Genomic DNA, 22,929 nt, shown 5'->3' with positions numbered 1-22,929 from the left:
AGGCTGTGAGTACCAGCAATTTGTGCATAAACTCACTACCAGTAATAGCATGGTGTTCTCCAGTAATACTCTCAATCTATAATTGAATGGAATAAGTTTATATAGGGTGGCATGGTGCCAGTTGGAACACACACACTCTGAATCAATGGAAGGGATCAATTCAGGCATATAATCATGCACACAATGAGTTTGTTTCTCAGATGTGTTGTTGTGGGGAAATGAAGACCAGAGGCAGAGCCACACTTGGCTGTTCTATTGCCCCTACCAGCATTCAGATTTAGAGGGTGTAATTTATTTCTCCCCAGGGCGAGTTCGAAGGCGGGGGTTGCCATGCGATCAGGTGGGAGGGTGCAGGATGGAGATTCTGCTGCCTTCCCCCCAACCACCCCCCCACCCCACCCCCGCCACCCACCCCCATCCCACCAACCCCTGCTTCCCTCCAATCAAATTTTGGGCTGGGAAGCTTGCAGGCAGCCTTCCTGCCTGGAACCACTTAAGGTCCAATTAAGGGCCTCAACCTGCCGCTGCTGGTGTTCAACCAGCAGTGGGTGGGGGACTCACAATCCAGAGAAGCCGTCCATTAAACCCTTGGGTCTACCGAAGGCCTATGATGGATGGGTGGGGAAGGCGGGGGTGGTGCCAAGGGTGTGTCACACTCATGGGCACTCTGGCAATCAAGGGATGCAGCATTGGAAAGTTGGGCCCTGCAGGAAGCCAAGCCGTGCCCTTGCTTCCAATCCCCCCCTCCACACCGACCATCCTCTCCATGACCCCTATTCCACCCACATTCCCCTCCCTCCAGGAATCCATTGGCAAAGGCCCCACTGTAGTACAGGCAGTGGCCACTACTCTTTGGTGGAGCTGCCGATACTGGGGAGCCTTCAATTGGCAAGCAGCTCTGAGGCACGGGATTTCCACCCTATTGGGGTTTAACCAGATGGTAGGGCTGCGCTGCCCGGATAAGTGCCTGATTAGAATGTAATAGTATTGTGCTCCCTGGAGAAAAACAATGCGGGGATACCACTGGCTCTCCAACCACCAGCTCTTCAACCGCCACTCACATTAAATCCCAACCATTGTGTCATTGCTGGGATGCTAAGTGCAGGTCACCTGATTACCATCTCAGTGTGGCTGGTACCAATGGAAAACATCAATAATCTCTCAAAAAAATAGTAATTTTAGGTGACATTTTTAATTAATCTTCAATTATTCTTTTTAGATATAGGCCCCATCAACAACCCAACAAATCTCCAACCCAATCCTTTATCTGCGTCTCAATCATTTACCTTTTTCTGCAAAATTTACAAGAAGTGAAGGATAACTAGTACATTTTAATTCCTGGTTTGCTATCTGTGAGAATTCTTCAGTAAGCAGAGGCTGCTTACCCTACTTGATATCATTGTTGCTGGGTGTAGGATAATGTAACATATTCAATAGAGTCAGAGTCTTAGGCAAGATGTAGTGTAAAGGGTTAATGTAAATAGACAGTTTACATTTTCAGCAATGTAAGATCACATGACAACAGAGCATGTTGAGAGATAGTTCTATGTGAAGCCTCATGCTAAGCCTTATCCTGTACATAGAAAAACGTTTCATAAAGGGTAAAGTTTATCTATAGCCTTGCCTCCAGCAGTCTGTATCGCGCCTAACCAAGGACAACCTAAGTTAAGATCTACAACCATGATAGCAGACTAGGCAATTGGAGATCCTTTTGGCTTGATGCCAGATGCAAACTAACATCAGAAAAGGGCAATCCACACCACAGATAACAACAGATTTTTGTGGACAGTTTTGTTTAAGGTCAGCAGAGAGCATTGTTGTCTTGTTGCTGGCTGTAAACCCCAAGGCATGCATTTTAATATGTAAATCTTATACTTTTAAAAAAGAAAACAAACTCAACAGTAAAGAATAACTTTATCAGTCACATTCAAGAAAGATTACTTAATGAATTCAATTACTCACCAAGACTGTGCAGTCAAATTCACTTTGCATTTAAAACAGGCTGCCACCAAATCCTTCCAAAGGGTGCCTGGTGGAAGCATACGCTTCACAGGGTTAATTCTCTCCCTCAATATCTCACAACAATTTCGCACACCCTGTGAGAAAACCAAAGCACAGGTTTGCCCGGATAAAAAAAGAGAGCAGACTCTGGGACTAATGAAAATGAAATAGTGGGGTCCAGCAACTGAATATTTTCCCAAAACATCCTTTGAGAACACATATACCTTTGCTATCCCAACCTGATCTAAGCTCCTAACCAAGTAGCAATTCTAAATTAATAACATCCATTTACAGAATTACGTGGTACTTGCAAGCACACATACGAAGAATATATGCAAGATCCTGAATGTACATTATTATACAGAATTAACAGCACAAAAACAGCCCTGTGTAAATGGAGCCCAATATTGCAGAACCACGCTCCACCCAATAGCATCTCACAGTACAGAAACAGGACATTTATCTCTAATCATCATATTCTTCTACCTCTTTCTCCCTCATATTTATCTAGCATCATTTCAACTATTCCATGTGACAGATAGCTCCACATTTTTATCACTCTCTGAGTAAGGAGTTTCTCCTGAATTCACTACTGCATTATGAGTGACTATCTTATATTTGCAAAAATTTTGGAACAAGAAAAGATCACTAGGTCCAACAAGCCCTTGGCTTTATCACTGATTAGCCACTACTCCACATGATTAGGTGAGGTTTGTGTCTAACTGGTGCTGGGAAGGAAGTACCAATTAGATGTGATGAATTGGAGAGCAATGCAGATCAATTTCATTACACATGCTGGCATATCAACTTGAGCACAATAGTCACGTCTGAAACTCCAGTGCAGTAGAGGGAACATAGGAGATAGGAGCAGCAGTAAGCCATTTTGTACCTTGAGCCTGCTCCACCATTCAACTAGATCATGGCTGATCTGCTACCTCAAGACTATTTTCCCCACACCACCTTTAATATCTAGAAATCTATTGATCTCTGTTTTGAATATACTCAACCCACAGCCCTCTGGGGTCAAGAATTCCGAAGATTCATCACCCTCTAAGTGAAGAAATTCCTCCTCATCTCAGTCTTAAATGGTCTACCTCTTATTCTGAGACTGTGTCCCCTGGTTCTATACTCACCCAGCCAGGGGAAACATTCTTCCTAAATCTACCGTGTTGAGTCTGGTAAGAATTTTGCATGCTTCAATGAGATCTCCACTAATACTTCTCAATGCTATAGAATACAGGCTCAGTCTCCTCAAACTCTCCTCACAGGATAATACCACTGTCCCAGGAATCAGTCCGGTGAACCTTTTTGCACTCCCACTATGGAAAGTATATCCTTCCTTAGATAAGGAAACCAAAACTGTACACAATAATCCAGGTGCAGACTCACCAAGGCTCTATATAATTGTAACAAGACATCTTTACTCCTGTACTCAAATTCTCTTTCCATAAAGGCTAACATACCATTTGCCTTCATAATTACTTGCTGCACCTGCATGTTAGCTTTCTGTGACTCATGAACAAGGACACCGAGGTCCCTTTGGACATCAACACTTCCTAGTCTCTCACCATTTAAGAAATATTCTGCCAACTACTTTTTGGTGGCATATAAACAACTCCTGCCAATGTTTCCTGTCCCTTGCTGTTTCTTAGCTCCAGCCAAACTGATTCTACATCTTGATCTTCTGATTTAAGATCCTGTCTCACTAATGTACTGATCCCATCCTTTATTAAAATGCTACCACACCTCCATTTACCCTCTTGGGTGGATATAAAAGGTTCCATGGCACTATTTTGAAGTACAGCAAGGGAGTTATTCCGGCCAATATTTATCCCTCAATCAACAACATAAAAAGTAAGAGCTCATCTGGTCTTTATCACATTACTGTGTGCGCATTGGCTGCCATGTTTCCTACTTTACAACAGTGACTACGTTTCAAATGTATTCCATTGACTGTAAAGCACTTTAGGAAGTCCGTGGTCATAGAAGTGGCTATATAAATGGAAGTCTTTCTTTTATAGAAGGGGTTCTAACTGTAAATCCATTCTGTCACCTCCATGGAAAGGGGTAAAGCCAAAATAAAATCAGAAAATGCTGGAAAATCAGATCAGGTCAGGCAGCTTCAGTGGAGGGAGAAACAGAGTTAAGGTTTCTGGTCAATGATCTATTGTCAGAGCTGAAAAACATTAGAGATGTATCAGGTTTTAAGCAACTATAGAATTAGGGGAAATGAGGAGGGGAAAGAAAAAGAGGGAAGGTCTCTTATAGGATGGAAGATAGAAGAGATTAAATGACCAAATGGATAGTAGTGCAAGGCAAAGGGAGATGGTAACGGGACAAGGAAAGAATCAAAGGACGCCCAGAGGAAGTGAGAAAAGCATCACTCACAGCTGCCATCTGAAAAAAATGAAGGTAGGGGTTTTGATGTGAAATTGTTGAACTCAATCCGAGTCTGGAAGTCTGTGAAGGCCTAATCAAATGATGAGATACTATTTGTCTACTATTTTGAGCTTACTCTGAGCTTCATTGATACTATGCAGCAGGCTGAAGACCACCGCCACCTTCTCAAAGGCAGTTAGGAATGGGCAACAAATATTGGCCTTAATAGCGACATCCACATCTCATGAAAGAATGAGAAAAAGATAGGTCAGAGTGGTAGTGGGGTTGAGCATTAAACTGACTGGCAACTGAAAGCTTAGGGTCACTCTGTGGATTGAACAGAGGGGTTCCCCAAAGCAGTCATTCAATCTGCGTTTGGTCTCCCCATTGTAGCGGCAACTGCATCATGAGCAGTGAATACAGTATACTAAATTGAAAAACATACAAGCAAATCACGGTTTTACCAAGAAAGTGTTTGGGGTCCTGAACGGTGGGAAGAGAGGAGGTAAAAGGGCAGTGTTGCATCTCCTGCGCTTGTATAGGAAGGAGACAGGTTGTTGGGGGTGATTAAGAAGTGGAACAGGATGCTGCATGGGGAACCATTCCTTCAGAATGCTGGAAGAGGATGCGAGGGGTAGATGTGTTTGGTGCTGGAATCATGCTGGAGATGGTGGAAATGCAGAGGATGATCAGTTGAATGTGGTTGCTGGTGAGGTGGAAGGTGAAGAGCGAAGCCTACGTCTGATAGGATTCTACTTTCAGCATTTCCTTTCCACCAAACTTTACTGTACCACCAACTGGAAAATCTCTCCTTATTACTACTGGCAGGAAATGATGAAAACTCATTATAACATTATTTAAAGATAATCTTTGATGACATATTCATTAGAGGATGTCTGTACTGAATAACACAAAGACTCACCATAATAAAATAAAAGCAAAATATTGCAGATGCTGGAAATTTGAAACAAAAACAGGAAATGCTGGAAAAACTCAGCAGGCCTGACAGCTTCTGTGGAGTGAGAAAAACAAAGTTAACGTTTTGAGTCCATATGAAGAAGTAGGGTCATATGGACTCGAAACATTTGTTTTTCTCTCTCCACAGAAGCTGTCAGACCTGCTGAGTTTTTTCTGCTTTTGTGACAAAAGACTCACCAAACAGTTAAGTTCACTGCTGATGCTGCGACCAGTTGTACCAGAGTTCGGACTGTTAATTGTTGTTGTTGGATTTATGGAGATGAGATTGACTGGAATTCCCAAAACATAGGCACATACTTGAGCAACCTGATTTACAAAAAGATGTAGAGATCAGGCATTCATTTCAACATCAAACTGATCTAAGCACATTATAGAAATGAAAACTGTGAAAATATCGAACAAATTTTTCTCCCTCTTCGCCCAGAGGAAATTGGGAGTGTTCATTTTGCACGGGCTTGACATCTGGTCTATTTTCTACTTCTTAATATTTACTTATTCTTAATACTAGCAGATGGGACTACAGTCAGGATATTCAGGCCCTGTCATGTCAGGACACGCTGCAGGAGATTTGGTGGCCTAGCCAAAGGTCCATTGGCTTTTGGTGAGAACAGACAATCCAGGCAGTGGCTATGGCTGCAAAACCCATCTTGGAACTGTCATTTGCACAAATTAGAAGAAGAGAAATTGTGTGATTTCAGTACATCTTAAAGCCACAGAGTAATGTGGGCTGTGGTTGTACACAAAGGAGCTCTGCAGGAAATTTCAGTACAAATTGCTAAAAATTAACTCAATTTCCAAATAGCTGCCCCCCTCCCCAATTTCCCTTCCTGATACCTATGCCAGCTAACATTCTAAATTGTTCCCTCTCCTCAAATAGTGGCCTCCTCCTGTTCAAAACCACGACCATTACCTCCCTCCTCATCCATCACTGACCCCTGTATCCTTGCAATCTACCATCTCCAGTCCTCCTTTTTCTCTCCAAATTTGTTGAACAGATCATTGCCTTACAATTCCATATTCACCTTTGCTGCAACTCAATGTTTGAATCTCTCCAATCACGACTGTGCCCATGATGTATCATTCTTCCTCATCTTTCCTCCATGGCTACAATATCCTCCAATGGTTTCCAGTTAAGCTCTTACTTAGTTCCATTCTTGCCTGCCCAATCATTGGCAGAGCAATAAAGTAATGACTTCTCCTTCCGTTCCTGCACCATTAAATCTGGAAAGCCCCAGGAACCCAACCTTGTCCCTTCTCTTCCTCATCCGCCCAGTGTCTTCAGCAACAACATAAGCTTCTACATGTTGGCTGATGTCCACCTCTCCACTATTTTGACCCCTCCACTGTGTCCGTGCTGTCAGATGGCTTGTCTGATATTTAGTCTTGTATCTACTTTAACTTGTTTTGATTAAATATAGGTAAGACCAAAAGCATAATCTAAGGTCCTGCTACAAACTCCACTTACCCTCCACAAACTTCTTACCCTCTCAAGTCCAACAAAATCAATAAAAGCCTTGGAGACTTATTCGATCTTAAGCTGAGTTTTTGAAACCAAATCCTTCCCGTTATAAACATTCCCAACTTCCACCTCGAACATTGACCACCTCAGTTCATCTGCTGCTGAATCCTCTTCCATGATTCATACAGAATCAACTATTTTCAATGCTGTCCTGTTCAGCCAATCACCCTCCACCTTCTGAAAAACTCAGCTCATGCAAAACACTATCAATCATATCTTTACCCATACCAAGTCTCACTCACCTGTCTCGCCTATGTTTGCTGACTACACTAGCTCTTGGTCCCCCAGCACCTTAAATGTAAAGTATTAATCAATATTTTAAAAGTCCAATTCTATGTCTATTTTATCTCCCAGCATCTCTCTGTTCATTTGACTCAGACCTCTTGTGTACACCCACCACACAACGCACCCCCCCTCAACTGCCACAAACCTTTTCCACATTTTTGCATAGCTCTCTTGCTCTTAAATTCTCTCCCTCTTTTCCATTGAAGCCCTGCTTAACACCCACTTCTCTGACCAAGCTTTCGGTCATTCTATCCAACATTTCATTCAGTTCAGCATCCATTCTTTGCTTTATACCTGAGTTCCACTGAGTGGGCTGAATTTTGCAGTCCCAAAGTGGAGCCGAATTGCATTGGGCAAGCTTTAGAAACGGCGACCGGGGCCTGAATTTGGGTTTCCTGCCCCAATATCTTTTCATTGGAGTTGGAATGGGTTGGCAAGACAGGAGCCTGCACGCATCTGTCCTGACATTGCCACACCATTGCGGAAGTGGGAATTTTGGAACTTCTGATATTTGTTGGAGTAGCCTGGGTTTTGGTCAGTAACATAAATTACTCCAGCTAAGAGGTACCATGATCCATGGGAAAACCCATGGTCTAAAGGCTGAAGGCATATGAAAGGTAAATAGAAAAGATGCTGCCTACTTCACATGTTATTATGAAATGCTATAGCCTGAGTTGTATTTACTTTTACTAAAGTGTATCATGACAGATTTGAAAAGGTAAGTGACAATTACATAATGTGGTTGCCAGCTTTTTACTTCTGACAACAGGCAAGCTGTCAAGGAAAAGAACAGCACTGTGAAAGCGGAAAAGTCTTCATGTGTATTAGAGTACATTATCCACTGGGTGCAGTGCCATTCTGCATTGCACAATAGTGAAATGCTGGCCCAGTGTGAGATCCAGAGCTGATTGTGTGAAATTTCCCCATTAATTTCATTTTTTTTCCTTTGAAGACTAGCTTATTCATTCATTCATTTGGTTGTTTGTTTATCTTGATAGATTTGTGCCTTTCTAAAGCGAGTTGTGGTTTCTCATGTACCAATTCAAGTGATTGTTTATTTTGACAGTTTTATGAGCTTTTGTGCAATTTCCAAATTATATTATGGCTTGTGAATTACAATTATAAAGTGGATACTAGCTGAGGGGAGATGAGGAGGAGTGAGGGGTAATGAGGTGGGGGTGAGGGGGTAAGAAGGGAGAGGAGGAGGTGAAGGGGTGATTGCAGTGAGGACAGATGATTGGGCATAAAGCAGGCTGAGAGCAGTGAGAGGGTAGAGGAGAATAGATGAGTGAGGGGTCTTCACGCTGACCTGTAGGAATACCATTATATGGAGGAGCTACTAATGGCACTGAGGAACTGGGGTGAATGGAGGCAAGATTTTAAATTTGACTGCTTTAGCATCAACCCACTTACGCCTCAGCCTTTGTCTTGGGCCTGCTACAGTAAAATGCCAAACCAGGGAGATTCTAGTGGGAGTAAAATCAAAGGAGGGAATGATGGTAAGGTAATGGGATCAAGAAATTAAAATGAAGGATGCAAAAAATAATTTTAAAAAGTCTATGAAACCATAATATATGCAATGAAGAATCACTCCATAAATTGTGGAGCCTACCTTGGTATTAAGGCCTTGACCAATTTCAACTCCACCATGTGTTACTATAACTGAACCATCACTGGCAAATATTGAAACAGTGCCTAAAATAGATAAATTACTGTTAGCAAACACAATATGTGCAGCAGATCAAAAAAACATCATACACATAGGAGTTGGCATCGTTATTTTTGTTTGTTTGCCTGGTGCAATGGATTTGGCCCATTGTTGAACAGAGACTCTAAGCTCCAAGCACCCATTGAAGCAAATGGGTCAGCATTTTACAAGCCAGGGGCTGTCTGAATTGAGATGGGTGGTGGCTGACCATTGGGACATGATGGTCTCTCCCACCGGAGACAGCCCGTAGTGCCCTTTCTCTACACCAATCAAGTTGTGTTACCACTGTATAGTGAAACTGGAATGTCCTCTCAAGGGCACAAACCTGGGCTGCCCTAATGTTGGGGTCCCCCTCTCGACCTCCCTAGTTGAATCTAAAGGAATGTAAAGCACTGTTTGGCACAGATTGGTTGCAGGAGCTGCCGGAATGATGACATACTTAGATATCAGTCCACCTTTGGGCTCCACCCTAGATTTTGTGCGAGGGTTTACTCCCTTAGCCTCCAACTCTCCCGAGGTATCCAGAAGGCAGTGGAGCTATTTGTCCATAGCTGGGGATTTGGTCCATGCCAGTGGACATGTCAGGGGACTAAATTTCTTTCGAGTTCCTCTGAAGCTTTAGCCTGGCGCTGTGAGGGACCAAGTTTCCGTGTGTCACCACAAAGAGGCACAACAGAGGACTTGCTGATGGAGAGGCTGAACTGACAGGGAGAGACCTACACATTTGGCTGAGTGTCCGACAGGTTGATGTGTTGCATTTAATGTGTAGGTGAAGAGAGTTAGCATGTTTCCTGCCTTTTTGTTTGCTGTTTCCAGACCACAACACCAGGTAGTTCTGAGGTATAGGTTGGACAACCAAGTGACACTACTAGTTAGTAGAATGCTCTGATGTTAGACCAAAATAACTGTAAATAGGATGATATCTCCCATAAATTCTTACTATTCTGAGGCTAGTAGAAGATGTATATATACAACATCACCATGGCTTGACATAATCCAAATGCATTCTGACAAGAATTTGGAACCTTGGGACCGAATTTTCATCGTTGTGAACAGGAATCGGGAGTCACGAAATTTCCCAACCTCACGGTCCTGTTTCCATTTCGGAGGAGCCTGCCTACTGTATTTTCACCACAGTGTGTCTGGGTCAGGCTGGAGTCTGGGCCGTTGTCTCCTGAAATAGGCCCAAGGTAGAACAGAGGCGGGCAGAGGTGCCATGAAGCTCCCCTCCTGCAAAAGCGGGTCTGACTCCATCATAATTGCAGGAGTTCTGAAATGTCCAGCAGATTGATCTCCTGAACCTAACTAAAATACTCAGGACTGGAATAACCCCGACTAAATGCTCAGGCACATTAAGTGCACTAACACAGGACACTGCACTTACTCTTTTCAAATATCCTCAGACTCATTTATCTGAACTATGGACAGTTTTGTACTTTACAACCCAATTTGAATTGGGTCAATTTGCTTGTAGAGTACAGCTCAAGGGAGTTTTTCTTCCCAGAACTCATAAGTCAAATTCAACAATTGTTCCAATATTATTAAACTGGAATATGATTCTTTTGGGTGAAGCTGCTTTTTAATCCCTTATGTACCCTGAGAATTAAAGAAACAAACCCAAGCCAAAAAGATACAACTGTTTCATTTTTTGTCACACAAAAAGTGATAATCAGATGCATTGATTACAGTATCCTCACTAAACACACTGTCCATTAGGATAAGTTAACACAGTGGTCTCAACATAAGTTATATGTATAGAAGCTAAATCAGTGAAACTGGCTGTGCAGGTGCACGCCCAACCTGACAGTGCGTGAAATCGTGTGTGTGAGAAGACATCGGCTGCGTATCCCGACATCATCGCGCACTCGCACGATATTTCGCTTGGCGGGTGCGTGCAGCAATCGGAAGCGCGCCCGCTGACAATTAAGCTGGCAATTAAGCCCATTAAGGAAGCAATTGAAATTGATTTTTTTGTGGCCTGTCCACTTTTACGGTTGGTAGATGGGCCTATCGGCCAAGCGGCTTTTACATTTTTGCTGAAACCTCAATCCAGGACGGGATGAAATGTCCGGGGTGAAATATAATAAAAAAAGATATCTGGGGACTAATGTTTTTGAGTTCTGCAGTCAGGTGCTGAATGTGCTGAATAGACACAGTTTTGTGCATTTTTTTCATGTCATTTAATCTGTCCAGGTTTGCAGCTCCCTGAGGCAGCTCTGCAGTAGCTGTCTGCTCGCGAGAAGCGTTTACCCGCGCCCTTACCTTTGTCAGCGCCCGCCCTCTTCCCGGCCCCACCCCCAGCAGTGCTGAGGCTTTCACAGCACGTGTTTCACGCTGGCCGGTCGTAATTGGCCAGCCAGCGTGAAATTGCATTCCAGGCCAAGCACAGGTGGAAGCACATTTTGCATCCACTTCCGGGCCCGCTGATCACGCACCCGACAAAGTAAGATTCAGGCCCATATTATTCGAGAACAACAGAGCTATTCTTCCTCAAGAATGCATCCCCCGTATGATTCCAAGTAGCACTCTCAATCAGCTAAACTTCCACGGTGTTTATACACAGCACTCACACAGGAAACGTCCTTCGGTCCAGTACAAGCAGTACTTGAGAGGAACCACTGCCAGTCCTTTCTTCTTCCAACTATTGTCTGCATTGAATTTTTTAATTGCTTGCAGTCGTCCAGCCACATCCACTTTTGTTAACTGAGCTGTCCAAGTTGACAACAAAAATGGTTAATGCTCCAATGTGTTAAAAGAGTGCAACAGAAAAAGAACAGTACAGTTCTCACATTGTCCAAGTGTTTTTGCATTACATAGACACAGATGCGCAATGGTCAACTTCCAATAGAAATAATTGCTTTTCTCATGCTTTATGTGTACCAAAGTCTGAGAGTCATGGCCACAATTGGACCTCAGATCATCCCTAATTTTCCACTAATTCCATTTTTAGCCCACGCACTCTATCAATTGGTCCCACAAAACTATACAATTCTTTAGCTGAGAACTTGGGCCGATAATCTGCTCTCAGATTTGTTATGCTATATTTAACTTATGAAGCTGGCAAAGGTGACAGCAATGCTTTCTTTGAGAGGCTATAAAGATGATGTGGTTTGTGCCAGGAGATATGAAAGGTAGCTGGTTTTAACAAGGATTTCTGGTATAAAATTTGCCTCCTCTGGAGGCACTTGCTATGTGTGTGCGGGTCACTGATATGTTGAACAGCTTGGCTGGCTTATTAAGGCCACCAGTGTGTTTTCTCCCCTAATGACCACTATAGATCTATCTCAGTCAGCATGAAAAGTCCAAACATCAGAAAATACAGCTGCAAATTATAAATGTGTAAACTCTGTTCCAGTATAAATGGGGTGAATTTCACGATTCCAGCAACTTGAGGCTCCAGTGCAAAACCATTTCTTCTTGTACTTCTGCATTATAAACATAGCATGATGTCAACCAGAAACAAATGAAGTAAAATAATGAAGCCACCTGATTGTTAACATGCGATGCTCAAAAAACAAAGAGAGAAAGAGAGAGGCAATATACTATCTATGTCAGGGTCACTTTGAATGTGACTGCCAAATCAGTCACAACACGTGCTAAAGGACCCTGAGGATTCTCAAAATTCATCTTTAGATTGTGTTTGGACTGCCCAACTATTTCATCGGGACTCAGTGATGGACGGCTACAGAAGTCAAAAGAGAGTAGTCAGAAAGACAGGTGCAAAGCTATTGAGGATTTCACACCCACTGCTTCAGTTACCAAAGACAATACTAGGCTGTCATAGAATCAGAATCCATCCTATATAGTTCAGAACTTACATTTGTAAAGTTCCTGGATGCTGCAGTAGGGCAGGACAAAGCCCATTGGTGTAGTGTCTCCTTGAGCATATAAGTTCTTCTGCTTTACTCTGATTGGATCCAATGACAGAAACTTGGCCACATGTTCCAGAATTGTTTCAATGACAAATATGTTGGGCATTGAACCTGTATAAGCAGAAAGTTTATAATTGTGTGTCAACTTGGTGGAACTCTGGCCTCTGATACAGAATATTATGGTCATGTCTCACAGTTGAGTTGAACATGTAATTTGGACTGACATTTCAGTGCTACATTGTCACAGGTGCAGCTTTCAGATGAAACTTTGTGCTCAAGTGGGTCTATTCAACAAGCAGGAAGTTCTCTCTGCATCTTAGACAAACATCCTCCCCATCCCAACCGCATTGTCAAGATCAGATTATCCGTTCATTCATTTATTTACTGACTGTGGCAAATAATTGCAATTTTACTTTAATTCTCATCCCTGTCTTAAGTTTTAATTTCAGCTTTAACAAGAAGTTAAATTCTAATTTAGGTCATACTGATACAAATTTACTTAAAAGCTACTGCTTTTAAAGCAAGACTGGATATTGGGGAAATGCTGAAACCCACTTTCTCCAGTGACTTGTGGTTGGCTGTCAACTTAAGCTTGATGGTAGTCAGAAGGACATTTCAATACAGTGCATAATACTGAAAATATCTTGGATAGATGTACAATGATAAATCAAAAAAGCAAGACTATGGTGTTAAGACCAGCAGCTTACAGCTTCATGGTGGTACGTGGGCATATATTTGATTATCAATGTTGAAATGGGCATTGCCTTTCGCAAATCATAGTCATTAACTCTAGTCTGAGAATATTCTTTACCTTGAGCAATGTAGAATTGTATTAATGGTGAATCTTTCCCTGAGGTTTCGCTATAGTCGCATGAAGCTGGTCAGAAATTTCAGGTCAGTTCAAAACAATAAAGAAAACATTTCTTTCTTTCAAATTATGTTTTGTCATCCCCAATTCAAGTATCCCTGTGCTGGACATCATCTATCACCCACAACTGAAAATCTGAAATCAAAACCAGGACATGCAAAAATAACCTCATCTTTTTATTTCTGATTTTCCTCTTCTCAGTGGCAAAGTGCCTGGCCATTATTCATACCTCCATAGACACTGTGACCTTACTGAGCTGCTTTCTTTAACATACAGGCTGTGGGCCTTTTGTCCAATCAGTGTAAATAACCTGAAATAAAACAGTTTCTATTACCAGGAGCTCTGCACCATGTGTGGGCTGCAAGGTTCGTCTTAACTGCTACAGGGATCAGCTGCCAGTTCTTACACTTGTATGCTGCAAGAGAAACAAAGAGTCAGGTCATGGATCTGATAAGAGAAAGATAAGAGTAATGACCACATCTTGAACGACAGCAGAAAACTGACAACAATAAAGCTTTACGTTAGTGCATTTAAAATGTAATTGATTTTTTTAAGTGCCATAAAAGATAGACTTATTTTATTTCTATTTATGAATACATTAAAGCTTTAAACTACTGAAGCCAATGAGGAATTTTCATGGCTGATTGAATTCATAACTACAATTGTGGAGAGAAAAGAACTTGCTTAAATGTGTAAACAGCTGCAATTACCACAATGCTGAATTCCAGTAGAATTAGATGGCATGGTCAAATTCAATGGGTGCAATTTTAATCCTGCATGCATAGATGGGCTGATGAAATTGCCCAGGTTATTTAGCTGCTCCTAAGTACTCCATCCTGCCCATCACCTTTCTTTTTTTTATGCAGTCATCTAGACAGGTAACAAGGCTGCCCACACAAAGCCAGCAGGGTCCTTCGCTAAAGTGCAGATCCGGGTTCAGTGACATCATTCAGTCTCAAATGCAATTTTAACTTCAGCCTTAGAGTGGAAGGCAAATCACAAGAGCAGCTCCCTTTCCGCATCACTCTAACCAGTGTTCAGTCTTGGAGAGATCATCAATGAAACCAAGGGGAAATTGACAGTTTGCAACAAGGTGCAAATGATTGCATGAATAAACCAACTGGCCTCATTCTGCTCTCTGTTCTACTTTTGCAAAAAGAAACTTTCAGAGTAAGATGGTGACATGACACATGGTAGATGATGAAAAATATTTACTTCAATTACTAGGTCAATAGCTTCAGAATAGACTTCAATTTTGTTTAGATATATAGATGTAAAGATGAATCTTTGTCTTTTCAAGGTTTCTAGTAGAAACTCTGGATGTGGAAAAAGAGACTAAAATCACAGTGGCAACCATACAGTAGAGCACCAAATACAATCACACACACAGGGCGGAACCTTCCGTTCTGGAAACTAAGTTCGCTGGCGGGCGGGAAAGTTGGCGTGATTCCTGCTGGGCAGCAGGAGTGCTGAACACGTATGATCTTAGCTTTTCAGCTCATTAATTATGCAATTGCAAGGAGTCTGGCGAATCTCATGGCAGGCGAGCAGTAAGTTACCTGCCCCGTCGTTACCTCATGGGGTCAACGGTCCTGGCACCATATTTAAATGGCACACAGACCAATATTAATTCACTGCAGGCCAGGTGCACTGGGGAACTCATCCAAGATGGCCCCAAAACGCAAACAGCCTTCAGCCCATGGTTCAGCGAAACCTTCCTGGAGATTCAACTCCAAGCAGTCCAGGAAAGGCGGGAGGTCCTCTTTCCAAGGAATGGGAGTAGGAGGTCTCCCACCTGACCATGCCCACCTCAGAGGAGGTTGCCGGGGTGGTCAGTGCCCAAAAAAGGACCAGCCTGCAGTGCAGGAAAAGAATAAATGATCTGCTGTACTCCACCAGGGTGAGTGCACTATCTATTCACTGCAAACTCACATAAGGGCATAAGGCATTCTAAGGGCTAGAGTCCACAGGAATGCCACACACTACCAGCAGATGGGACATCAGCACTGAATGTGTACCAGCCACTTTAAGCTCGCCATCTAATATTAGTTCCTGGACAAACAGCTTCTTAGTCACTTACTGGGGATGGATCAGCAGCTACAATAGGCATGCATGCTTCTGAACTGCACATTCACCCATTGGAGCCCTGGAAGGACCTACTGGCAAAAACATTCAGTGTGGCAGTTACCTTCAAAGCCATTGGCATTGGATGCCCTCCATATCCTTGTGGCATTAGTTCTTCACAGATATGATGGCAATTGGGAGCTACCACACCACTACACAAGCAAAGGCGCCTGCGGCATTGTCTTTTGCTTATCTCCACATTTGAGCAGTGTCTATTATATACCTGTAGTCATGCCACTGGTCTTCGTTGATTTTTCCCCTCTTCAGGAGCAACTTGGATTTTTTGGGGCCCCGCTCCCTATTGCTGCCCAGGCCTTCTGGACCTGTGCCAAGATGGGTCCTTCTTCCCCTACAGCTATCAACAAGGCAGGGTTGCCTGCAGCCTGCATTCCCCACTCCTCTTTGTGTCTGTCAACAAATAGATTTGAGGATGTGTCCCTTGAAGCACATCCTGGAAGCCCACAGGAGGCTGATCTGAATGACAGATGGCTGATCCTTCCCTTCAGACATGACTGCGTATTCACAAAGAGGATTTTGATCAGGGTGAATATAGCCACGTCAAGAACCCTCTGTCATGAAATTGCCAGCTTGCTTCCATGAATCTAGGCACTCAATATAGATACCCTAGCCGTGTACTAATGTCATGAATTTAAGCATCGTGTCCTGTAAGCCATTACAATGAAACTGACAACATTGAGGCTTGGAGTCCGCATGTAGCTTCTGTCCAGCAGCCATGGCCCTTGATTGTTTATCCTCCATGCTTTTTTACATGCTTCTGTCAGGAACAGATGGCCAATCACACCAACTCAATTGTAATCCCAAAACTTAATGGACTCTCTCATGAATATGCCCCATTAGTCACTGAGCAATGCTCCTTCAGTGGGCATTTGACCCCTGAAACCAGTATGCAGCTGAGCCTTTTCTCCATGGCTTGAGCAAATAATTAATAGGATGCCCCTTCAGTCAGTCCAAAAAAGCAGTCCTGAACTCCTCTCACATGCTTTGAGACCCCTCCCATATCATTCTTTTCATGCAAGAATATGGTGCTGTGCACATTCAGGAGTGTGACCAACATCTTCCGACCTCCGCTTGTTACCCACCAAGTTCCTCCCATCCTCCTCCACAGTCACTACCTCCTAATTCCACTCTCTCCTGTAACCATCCAGCCTCCCCTATTACAGAATCACAGAATTGTTCCGGCACCTGTGACCCCATTATTGTTCATGTGGATATTTTTGTTCTCCCCCTGTTCCCTTCATGCCCTTTGTTAATCTGATCCCACCCCTTGTGGAGGCCATCTGCATCCTTACTTTCAGAGAGCGTGCCCCCTCCCAGCACTACCATTAGACCCTTCAATAACCCTCCATAACTTTAGAATTACCAACTTACCAGATCCAAATGCCTCCCCTGGATGTGACTGTATTCTCTGCATCTCAGTACCATGCTTCAAATGCCCAGGACCAAACACCTTAGTTGACTGACCATGCCCAACACACTATTCTGTGCATGACTGTCACTGCCCAGAGAGGCCTTCCCTGCCCAAGACCAGGGCCAAGACATGAGTGCCATGCAGAGCTTTCATTCCCTGGACAGTCTCTTAAACATGCCCCCAACAGTGTGGCCTCATTCCCCGCTCAGTCTCTTAAGCATTCTCCCCCAGACAGTCGACACCTGCCCCCCACCACCCCCTCAATCTCACCCTTCCCCTCTGGCCCTTCTTCCCCCCAAGTCCTGCTTCCGTCTTATCCCTCCCCGGCTGGTTGTGCCTCCCAATGCCCAGCCTTGGCGCAGTTTGTGCTACAGGAACAGCATCTACTGACCTCCAAGTTGTAGATGAAGTGAATCTCGCCAGGTGCACAGCACTTGTTGTGAAACAGAATATTCCAATTAGTCGCTAGCGGGGACCTTAATTTGAAGGGGAAATGTGATCCCAGTGAGCTGACCTTTTAATGAACATTCATGAGATGCTAATGAATGCAAATGGGGTTCCCAACATTGCTCAACAGGAAACTCAACCTACCCTTTATCCTCCTTGAAATTCAGGAGAACAAAATTGCAATCTAATTTCTTGCCATCAGGAAGCTGATTTTTTAATCCATGCCAACTTAAATGCTCCCAGTGTTGGCTGGTGGAGAAGATTCTGCCCATGGACATTATAACCAGTTACCTGAAAGCTATTGCTAAAACAAAAATAATCAGATACTGATTATTACCATTCCCCACCCTAATGACACTGGCCTACATTCAACTTCTTTAATTCCCATATGCTGAGAAACTGCTAGAATTTGTGATGGTAGCATTGGAAGATCTTCATTAATATCACTTACGCACACACAGTTCTACCAACAGACCACGAAACGTCAACTCTTTTCTTCTCCGCCGATGCTGCCAGACCTGCTGAGTTTTTCCAGGTAATTCTGTTTTTGTTTTGGATTTCCAGCATCCGCAGTTTTTTGTTTTTATCACTAAATATAGTTACTAGCTGCTTATCAGAATGAGTTTTGCTGAAAAGGGGTTACTTTCTATAGTAAGCAATCCAAAATGAACACAAGAGCTTAAGGCAGAATGTAAATTTATTTCCTGTTGATAATTTGTTAACTATTTTTAGTGCTTAAACAATAGAGGCCAATTTTTTGCCATGAAATAGCACAGTTTGTTTTATTTAATCATTATTCATTAAAATTGTAATATTACTCAGCATTGTAGATGGAGTAGATGGCAGGTCTAGTAATTGTTTTATTAGTTCAAAAATATTCCCCTTGGTTTATAGATTAAAGTGTGCAGGAAATCAACAGTTATCATTCAAGGCTCAAACACTGAATGTGTTGATACTGTATCCTGAAATGAGATTCTTTACCATTATCAGAATATGCGAAGTATTGTCCAGCCTCATGGTCATTTGGGCTGCTTCCATTGTTGCAGTAGTAGGTAATGATAACACCATTTAGTGTACCATCCTCATTAAATCCCACCTAGAACAAATCAAAAGTATTATCTTTTTAAAGCAACATTTGTTACGATAGATGTATTGCTGTATGACTGGTCTACATGTCTACTTGGCAAAGGATGTGCACTTCTGGATCTTAATAGTGCATCAGCTTAACGCATAATTACATATTTGAGGAATCATTATATAAAATAATGCAGAAAAGCGATGTGGGAATTTTGATATATGGACCTTTAAACCATTTAATGTTTACAGGCAGAGAAGAGAGCACATGAAACATTGGCACAAATATCCTAAAGATAAGATTTATAAGCTGAAGGAAATAATGTTGAAATTTGCTTTCCATTTTACGAGTTGGGTGAGAGGAGTCCAGAGAACGAATAGATAATAATCCAATAATTTACAAAGCTGAGTAATGAGAAAAAATATATACCCTGATAAGGGAAGAATGAGGGGGGAACATGATAATCTTTAACATTGTCACCATTATGTAGATTCTGAATCTTGAAAAGTTCTTTCAGGTACTGGATTGAAAGATTAATGTTAAAAGGCAATATTTAAGATTGGAGTGCCAAAAGAAAATAGAAAATAGCAACTTTTTTTTTTAAGTAAGAGGATGATAGAATTGTGGAACAAATCACCAGTGGGGTGTAGCAACAGGAAATCATGAGAGGTTTTAAAGATTAACTAGCTGAATTACTATTTGGAAATGGGATACAGGCTACAAGTTCAAGGCTGACAACAAGAAAATTGAAATTTGGTTTGAAAAAATTAGGTAGATGGGCCAATGTTTTTCTGCCCAATGTATTATGTTAATATGTACTACTTGATCACTGCAGACTATAATGCAGTTGTATGACAGCTAGATCACTAGACTAAATGTTTTATTAGTTGTGTGTGAGAGCCCCATTACTGTGGACATTATTTGCTCACATGGAGCTTTGCATCACAAATGTAAAAAAGAAGCAGCAACAGGCCATTTGGCCCAAACAGTCCATACTGACATTTGTGCTCTACTTATGCTCCTTCCATCCTTCCTCACTAACTCTATTAGCACAACCATCTGTTACCCACTCCCTCATATACTTATTTAAGTTCCCCTTAAATGCATCCAGACTATTTGCATCAACTACTCTTGTGATAACAAACTCCACATTCCCACCACTCTGGGGTAAAGAAGCTTCTTTTGAACTCCCTACTTGATTTGTTGGTGACTATCTTACATTGATGGCCTCTAGTTTTGTTCTACTCCCAAGTAGAAACATTCTCTCTGTGTATACTCTGTCAAAACATTTTGTAATTTTAAGGACCTCTATTAAATCAGCCCTCAGCCTTCCCTTCTGGTTTTATCTTTGTGCACTCACTCCAGTACCTCTATATCCACTTTATAATATGGTGACCAAAACTGCACAAAATACTTCAAGTGTGGTCTCACCAAGGTTAGGTACAAGCTTAGCATAATTTTTCTGCTTTTCAATTCTATCCTTTTATAATTAAACCATAATGCTTGGTTTGCTTTCGTTACGTCTTTATTGATCTGTGTTCGTAGCTTTTAGTGATTTGTACATTTGTACTCCCAGATTCCTTTGCTCCTCTACCCCATTTAGATTTTTATTTTCCAAGTAACAGGTGATCTCCTTACTTTCCTTACCAAAATGCAACGTCGTTATTTGTCCCAAGTATTTCATTGAGAAAAAAACTTCTTTTAAAACGTCATAATTTTCCTCATCAAAAATAAAAATACCTGGACAAACTCAGCAGGTCTGGCAGAATCTGCGGAGAGGAACACAGTTAACATTTCGAGTCCGTATGACTCTTCAAATGACTGTTCGACAAAACTAAGCAAAAATAGAAAAGAGGTGAAATATAAGCTGGTTTAAGGGTAGGGGGCAAGGGTAGCGGTGGGACAGGTAAAGCTGGATAGAGGACCAGTGATAGGTGGAGGTAGCCAAAAGATGTCGTAGACAAAAGGACAAAGAGGTGTTGAAGGTGGTGATATTATCTCAGGAATGTGCTAATTAAGGGTAGAAAGCAGGACAAGCAAGGTACAGATAGCCCTAGTGGGGGTGGGGTGGGGTGAAGGGAAGGGATCGAAATAGGCTAAAAGGTAGAAATAAAACAATGGATGGAAATACATTTACAAATAATGGAAATAGGTGAGAAAAGAAAAATCTATATAAATTATTGAAAAAAGGGGGGATCGGAAAGGGGGTGGGGATGGAGGAGAGGGTTCATGATCTAAAATTGTTGAACTCAATATTCAGTCCGGAAGGCTGTAAAGTGCCTAGTCAGAAGATGAGGTGTTATTCCTCCAGTTTGCACTGAGCTTCACTGGAACAAGGACGGACATGTGGGCATGAGAGCAGGGTGGAGTGTTGAAATGGCAAGCGACAGGGAGGTCTATGTCATGCTTGCGGACAGACCGAAGGTGTTCTGCAAAGCAGTCACCCAGTCTGCGTTTCGTCTCTCCAATGTAGAGGAAACCACATTGGGAGCAATGAATGCAATACACTAAATTGAGGGAAGTGCAAGTAAAATGCTGCTTCACTTGAAAGGGCCCTTGGACGGTGAAGAGAGGGGAAGTAAAGGGGCAGGTGTTGCACCTTCTGCGGTTGTATGGGAAGGTGCCGTGGGAGGGAGTTGAGGTGTTGGGGGGTGATGGAGAAGTGGACCAGGGTATCCCAGAGGGAACGATCCCTACGGAATGCCGCCGGGGGGGTGAAGGGAAGATGTGTATGGCATCATGCTGGAGTTGGCGGAAATGGCGGAGGATGATCCTTTGAATGTGGGGCTGGTGGGGTGATAAGTGAGGGCAAGGGGGACCCTATCATGGTTCTGGAAGGGAGAGGAAGGTGTGAAGGCGGATGTGCAGGAGATAGGCCAGACACGGTTGAGGGCCCTGTCAACCACCATGGGTGGAAAACCTCGGTTAAGGAAGAAGGAAGACATGTCAGAGGAACTGTTTTTGAAAGCGGCATCATCAGAACAGATGCAACGGAGGCGAAGGAACTGAGAGAATGGGATGGAGTCCTTCCTGGAAGCTGGGTGTGAGGAACTGTAGTCGAGGTAGCTGTGGGAGTCGGTAGGCTTGTAATGAATATTGGTGGACTGACTATCACCAGAAATTGAGACAGAGAGGTCAAGGAAGGGAAGGGAAGTGTCAGAGATGGACCATGTGAAAATGATGGAGGGGTGGAAATTGGAAGCAAAATTAATAAATTTTTCCAGGTCCAGGCGAGAGCGTGAAGCAGCACCGAAGCAATCATTGATGTAACAGAGAAAGAGTTGTGGGAGGGGGCCAGAGTAGGACTGGAACAAGTAACGTTCTACATACCCCATAAAGAGACAGGTGTAACCGGGGCCCATTTCTTTCCACATGATGCTTGTTCTATCTCTGAAATTCAACTCCAGTTTAATTGTTCAACACATATCTTTTTATTATTTGTTTATAGACATTATTAGATTATTCTGGTTCATAGTAAAGTTGGTATAAAGACAGACTTTCTATGATTTTTAAACTTTTCTCTAACCTTGTACTTGACAATATAACCATGGCGTTTGCCAATTGCTTTCATGTTGCTGGTCAAGTCCATTATGCATTGAACAGGTCTGTAAGAAACAATGTTATCATATATAAGAAAGGACAAAATGAGAAAAAGTTGCTTAATTAATGAAAAACTCTTCAATGGACGCAAAGAATCAACCAAACTGAACTCTAAGCCAACCATTTTATCTTCAGAGGGAAAGTTCCACAAATTTCCCCAATCCCCAAATCTAATGAAGGGAAAATTTGGACTATCTATCCAAGTTCCAGCCCTGTTTTGCATAGGTAATAAATCCCTATCCACAGTCGCACAGGAACCATCACCTTCCATGGAGTATTTGATTATCTCATATGTTCCCATTTATCTTTATGTCGCGTTATCATTATAATCTTCACATCCATTCCTAACTAAATATTTCACAAATGGTCACGTTAATCACATTTTTTTGTCAATATTATTACAAATAAAGGCCAATTTATCTTAAGGTCAAATACCAGTCAAGTTGCTTTTCCTGGTGGGTTGTATTTAGGTAAAGCAAAGTTCATATATCCCATAGTGCCTCAGTTAGTCAACAGTGGGTTCAACAGAGGGAAAACAAAATGACGCTGTAGTCTTGTATGTGCAATAAGATAAGGACCATTGTTATGTGGAATTTTTGACATCAAAGACATTCTACAGCACTTCATATATGGAAATAAACTAG

At 42.4% G+C, this 22,929-nt stretch overlaps 1 protein-coding gene across 3 annotated transcripts in view; it reads right to left on the bottom strand.

Annotated features, from left to right (window-relative positions):
* LOC121276712 (xanthine dehydrogenase-like) overlaps positions 1-22,929 on the bottom strand; it is a 182,550-nt gene that overhangs the window by 32,135 nt on the left and 127,486 nt on the right. For all 3 annotated transcript variants that reach the window (XM_041185259.1, XM_041185261.1, XM_041185260.1), the window contains 8 exons: positions 22,212-22,290; positions 18,592-18,706; positions 13,945-14,025; positions 12,689-12,853; positions 11,441-11,578; positions 8,775-8,857; positions 5,536-5,664; positions 1,963-2,096 (listed from right to left, as the gene is read on the bottom strand). In XM_041185259.1, coding sequence (XP_041041193.1) covers positions 1,963-2,096; positions 5,536-5,664; positions 8,775-8,857; positions 11,441-11,578; positions 12,689-12,853; positions 13,945-14,025; positions 18,592-18,706; positions 22,212-22,290 — 924 coding nt within the window. The remainder of the gene's footprint in view (positions 1-1,962; positions 2,097-5,535; positions 5,665-8,774; positions 8,858-11,440; positions 11,579-12,688; positions 12,854-13,944; positions 14,026-18,591; positions 18,707-22,211; positions 22,291-22,929) is intronic.

This window comes from Carcharodon carcharias, chromosome 4 (assembly GCF_017639515.1).
Source record: "Carcharodon carcharias isolate sCarCar2 chromosome 4, sCarCar2.pri, whole genome shotgun sequence".
Taxonomy (NCBI): Eukaryota; Metazoa; Chordata; class Chondrichthyes; order Lamniformes; family Lamnidae; genus Carcharodon; species Carcharodon carcharias.
Note: the sequence above shows the minus strand (reverse complement) of the source record. Positions and strands in the feature narration are given on the sequence as shown.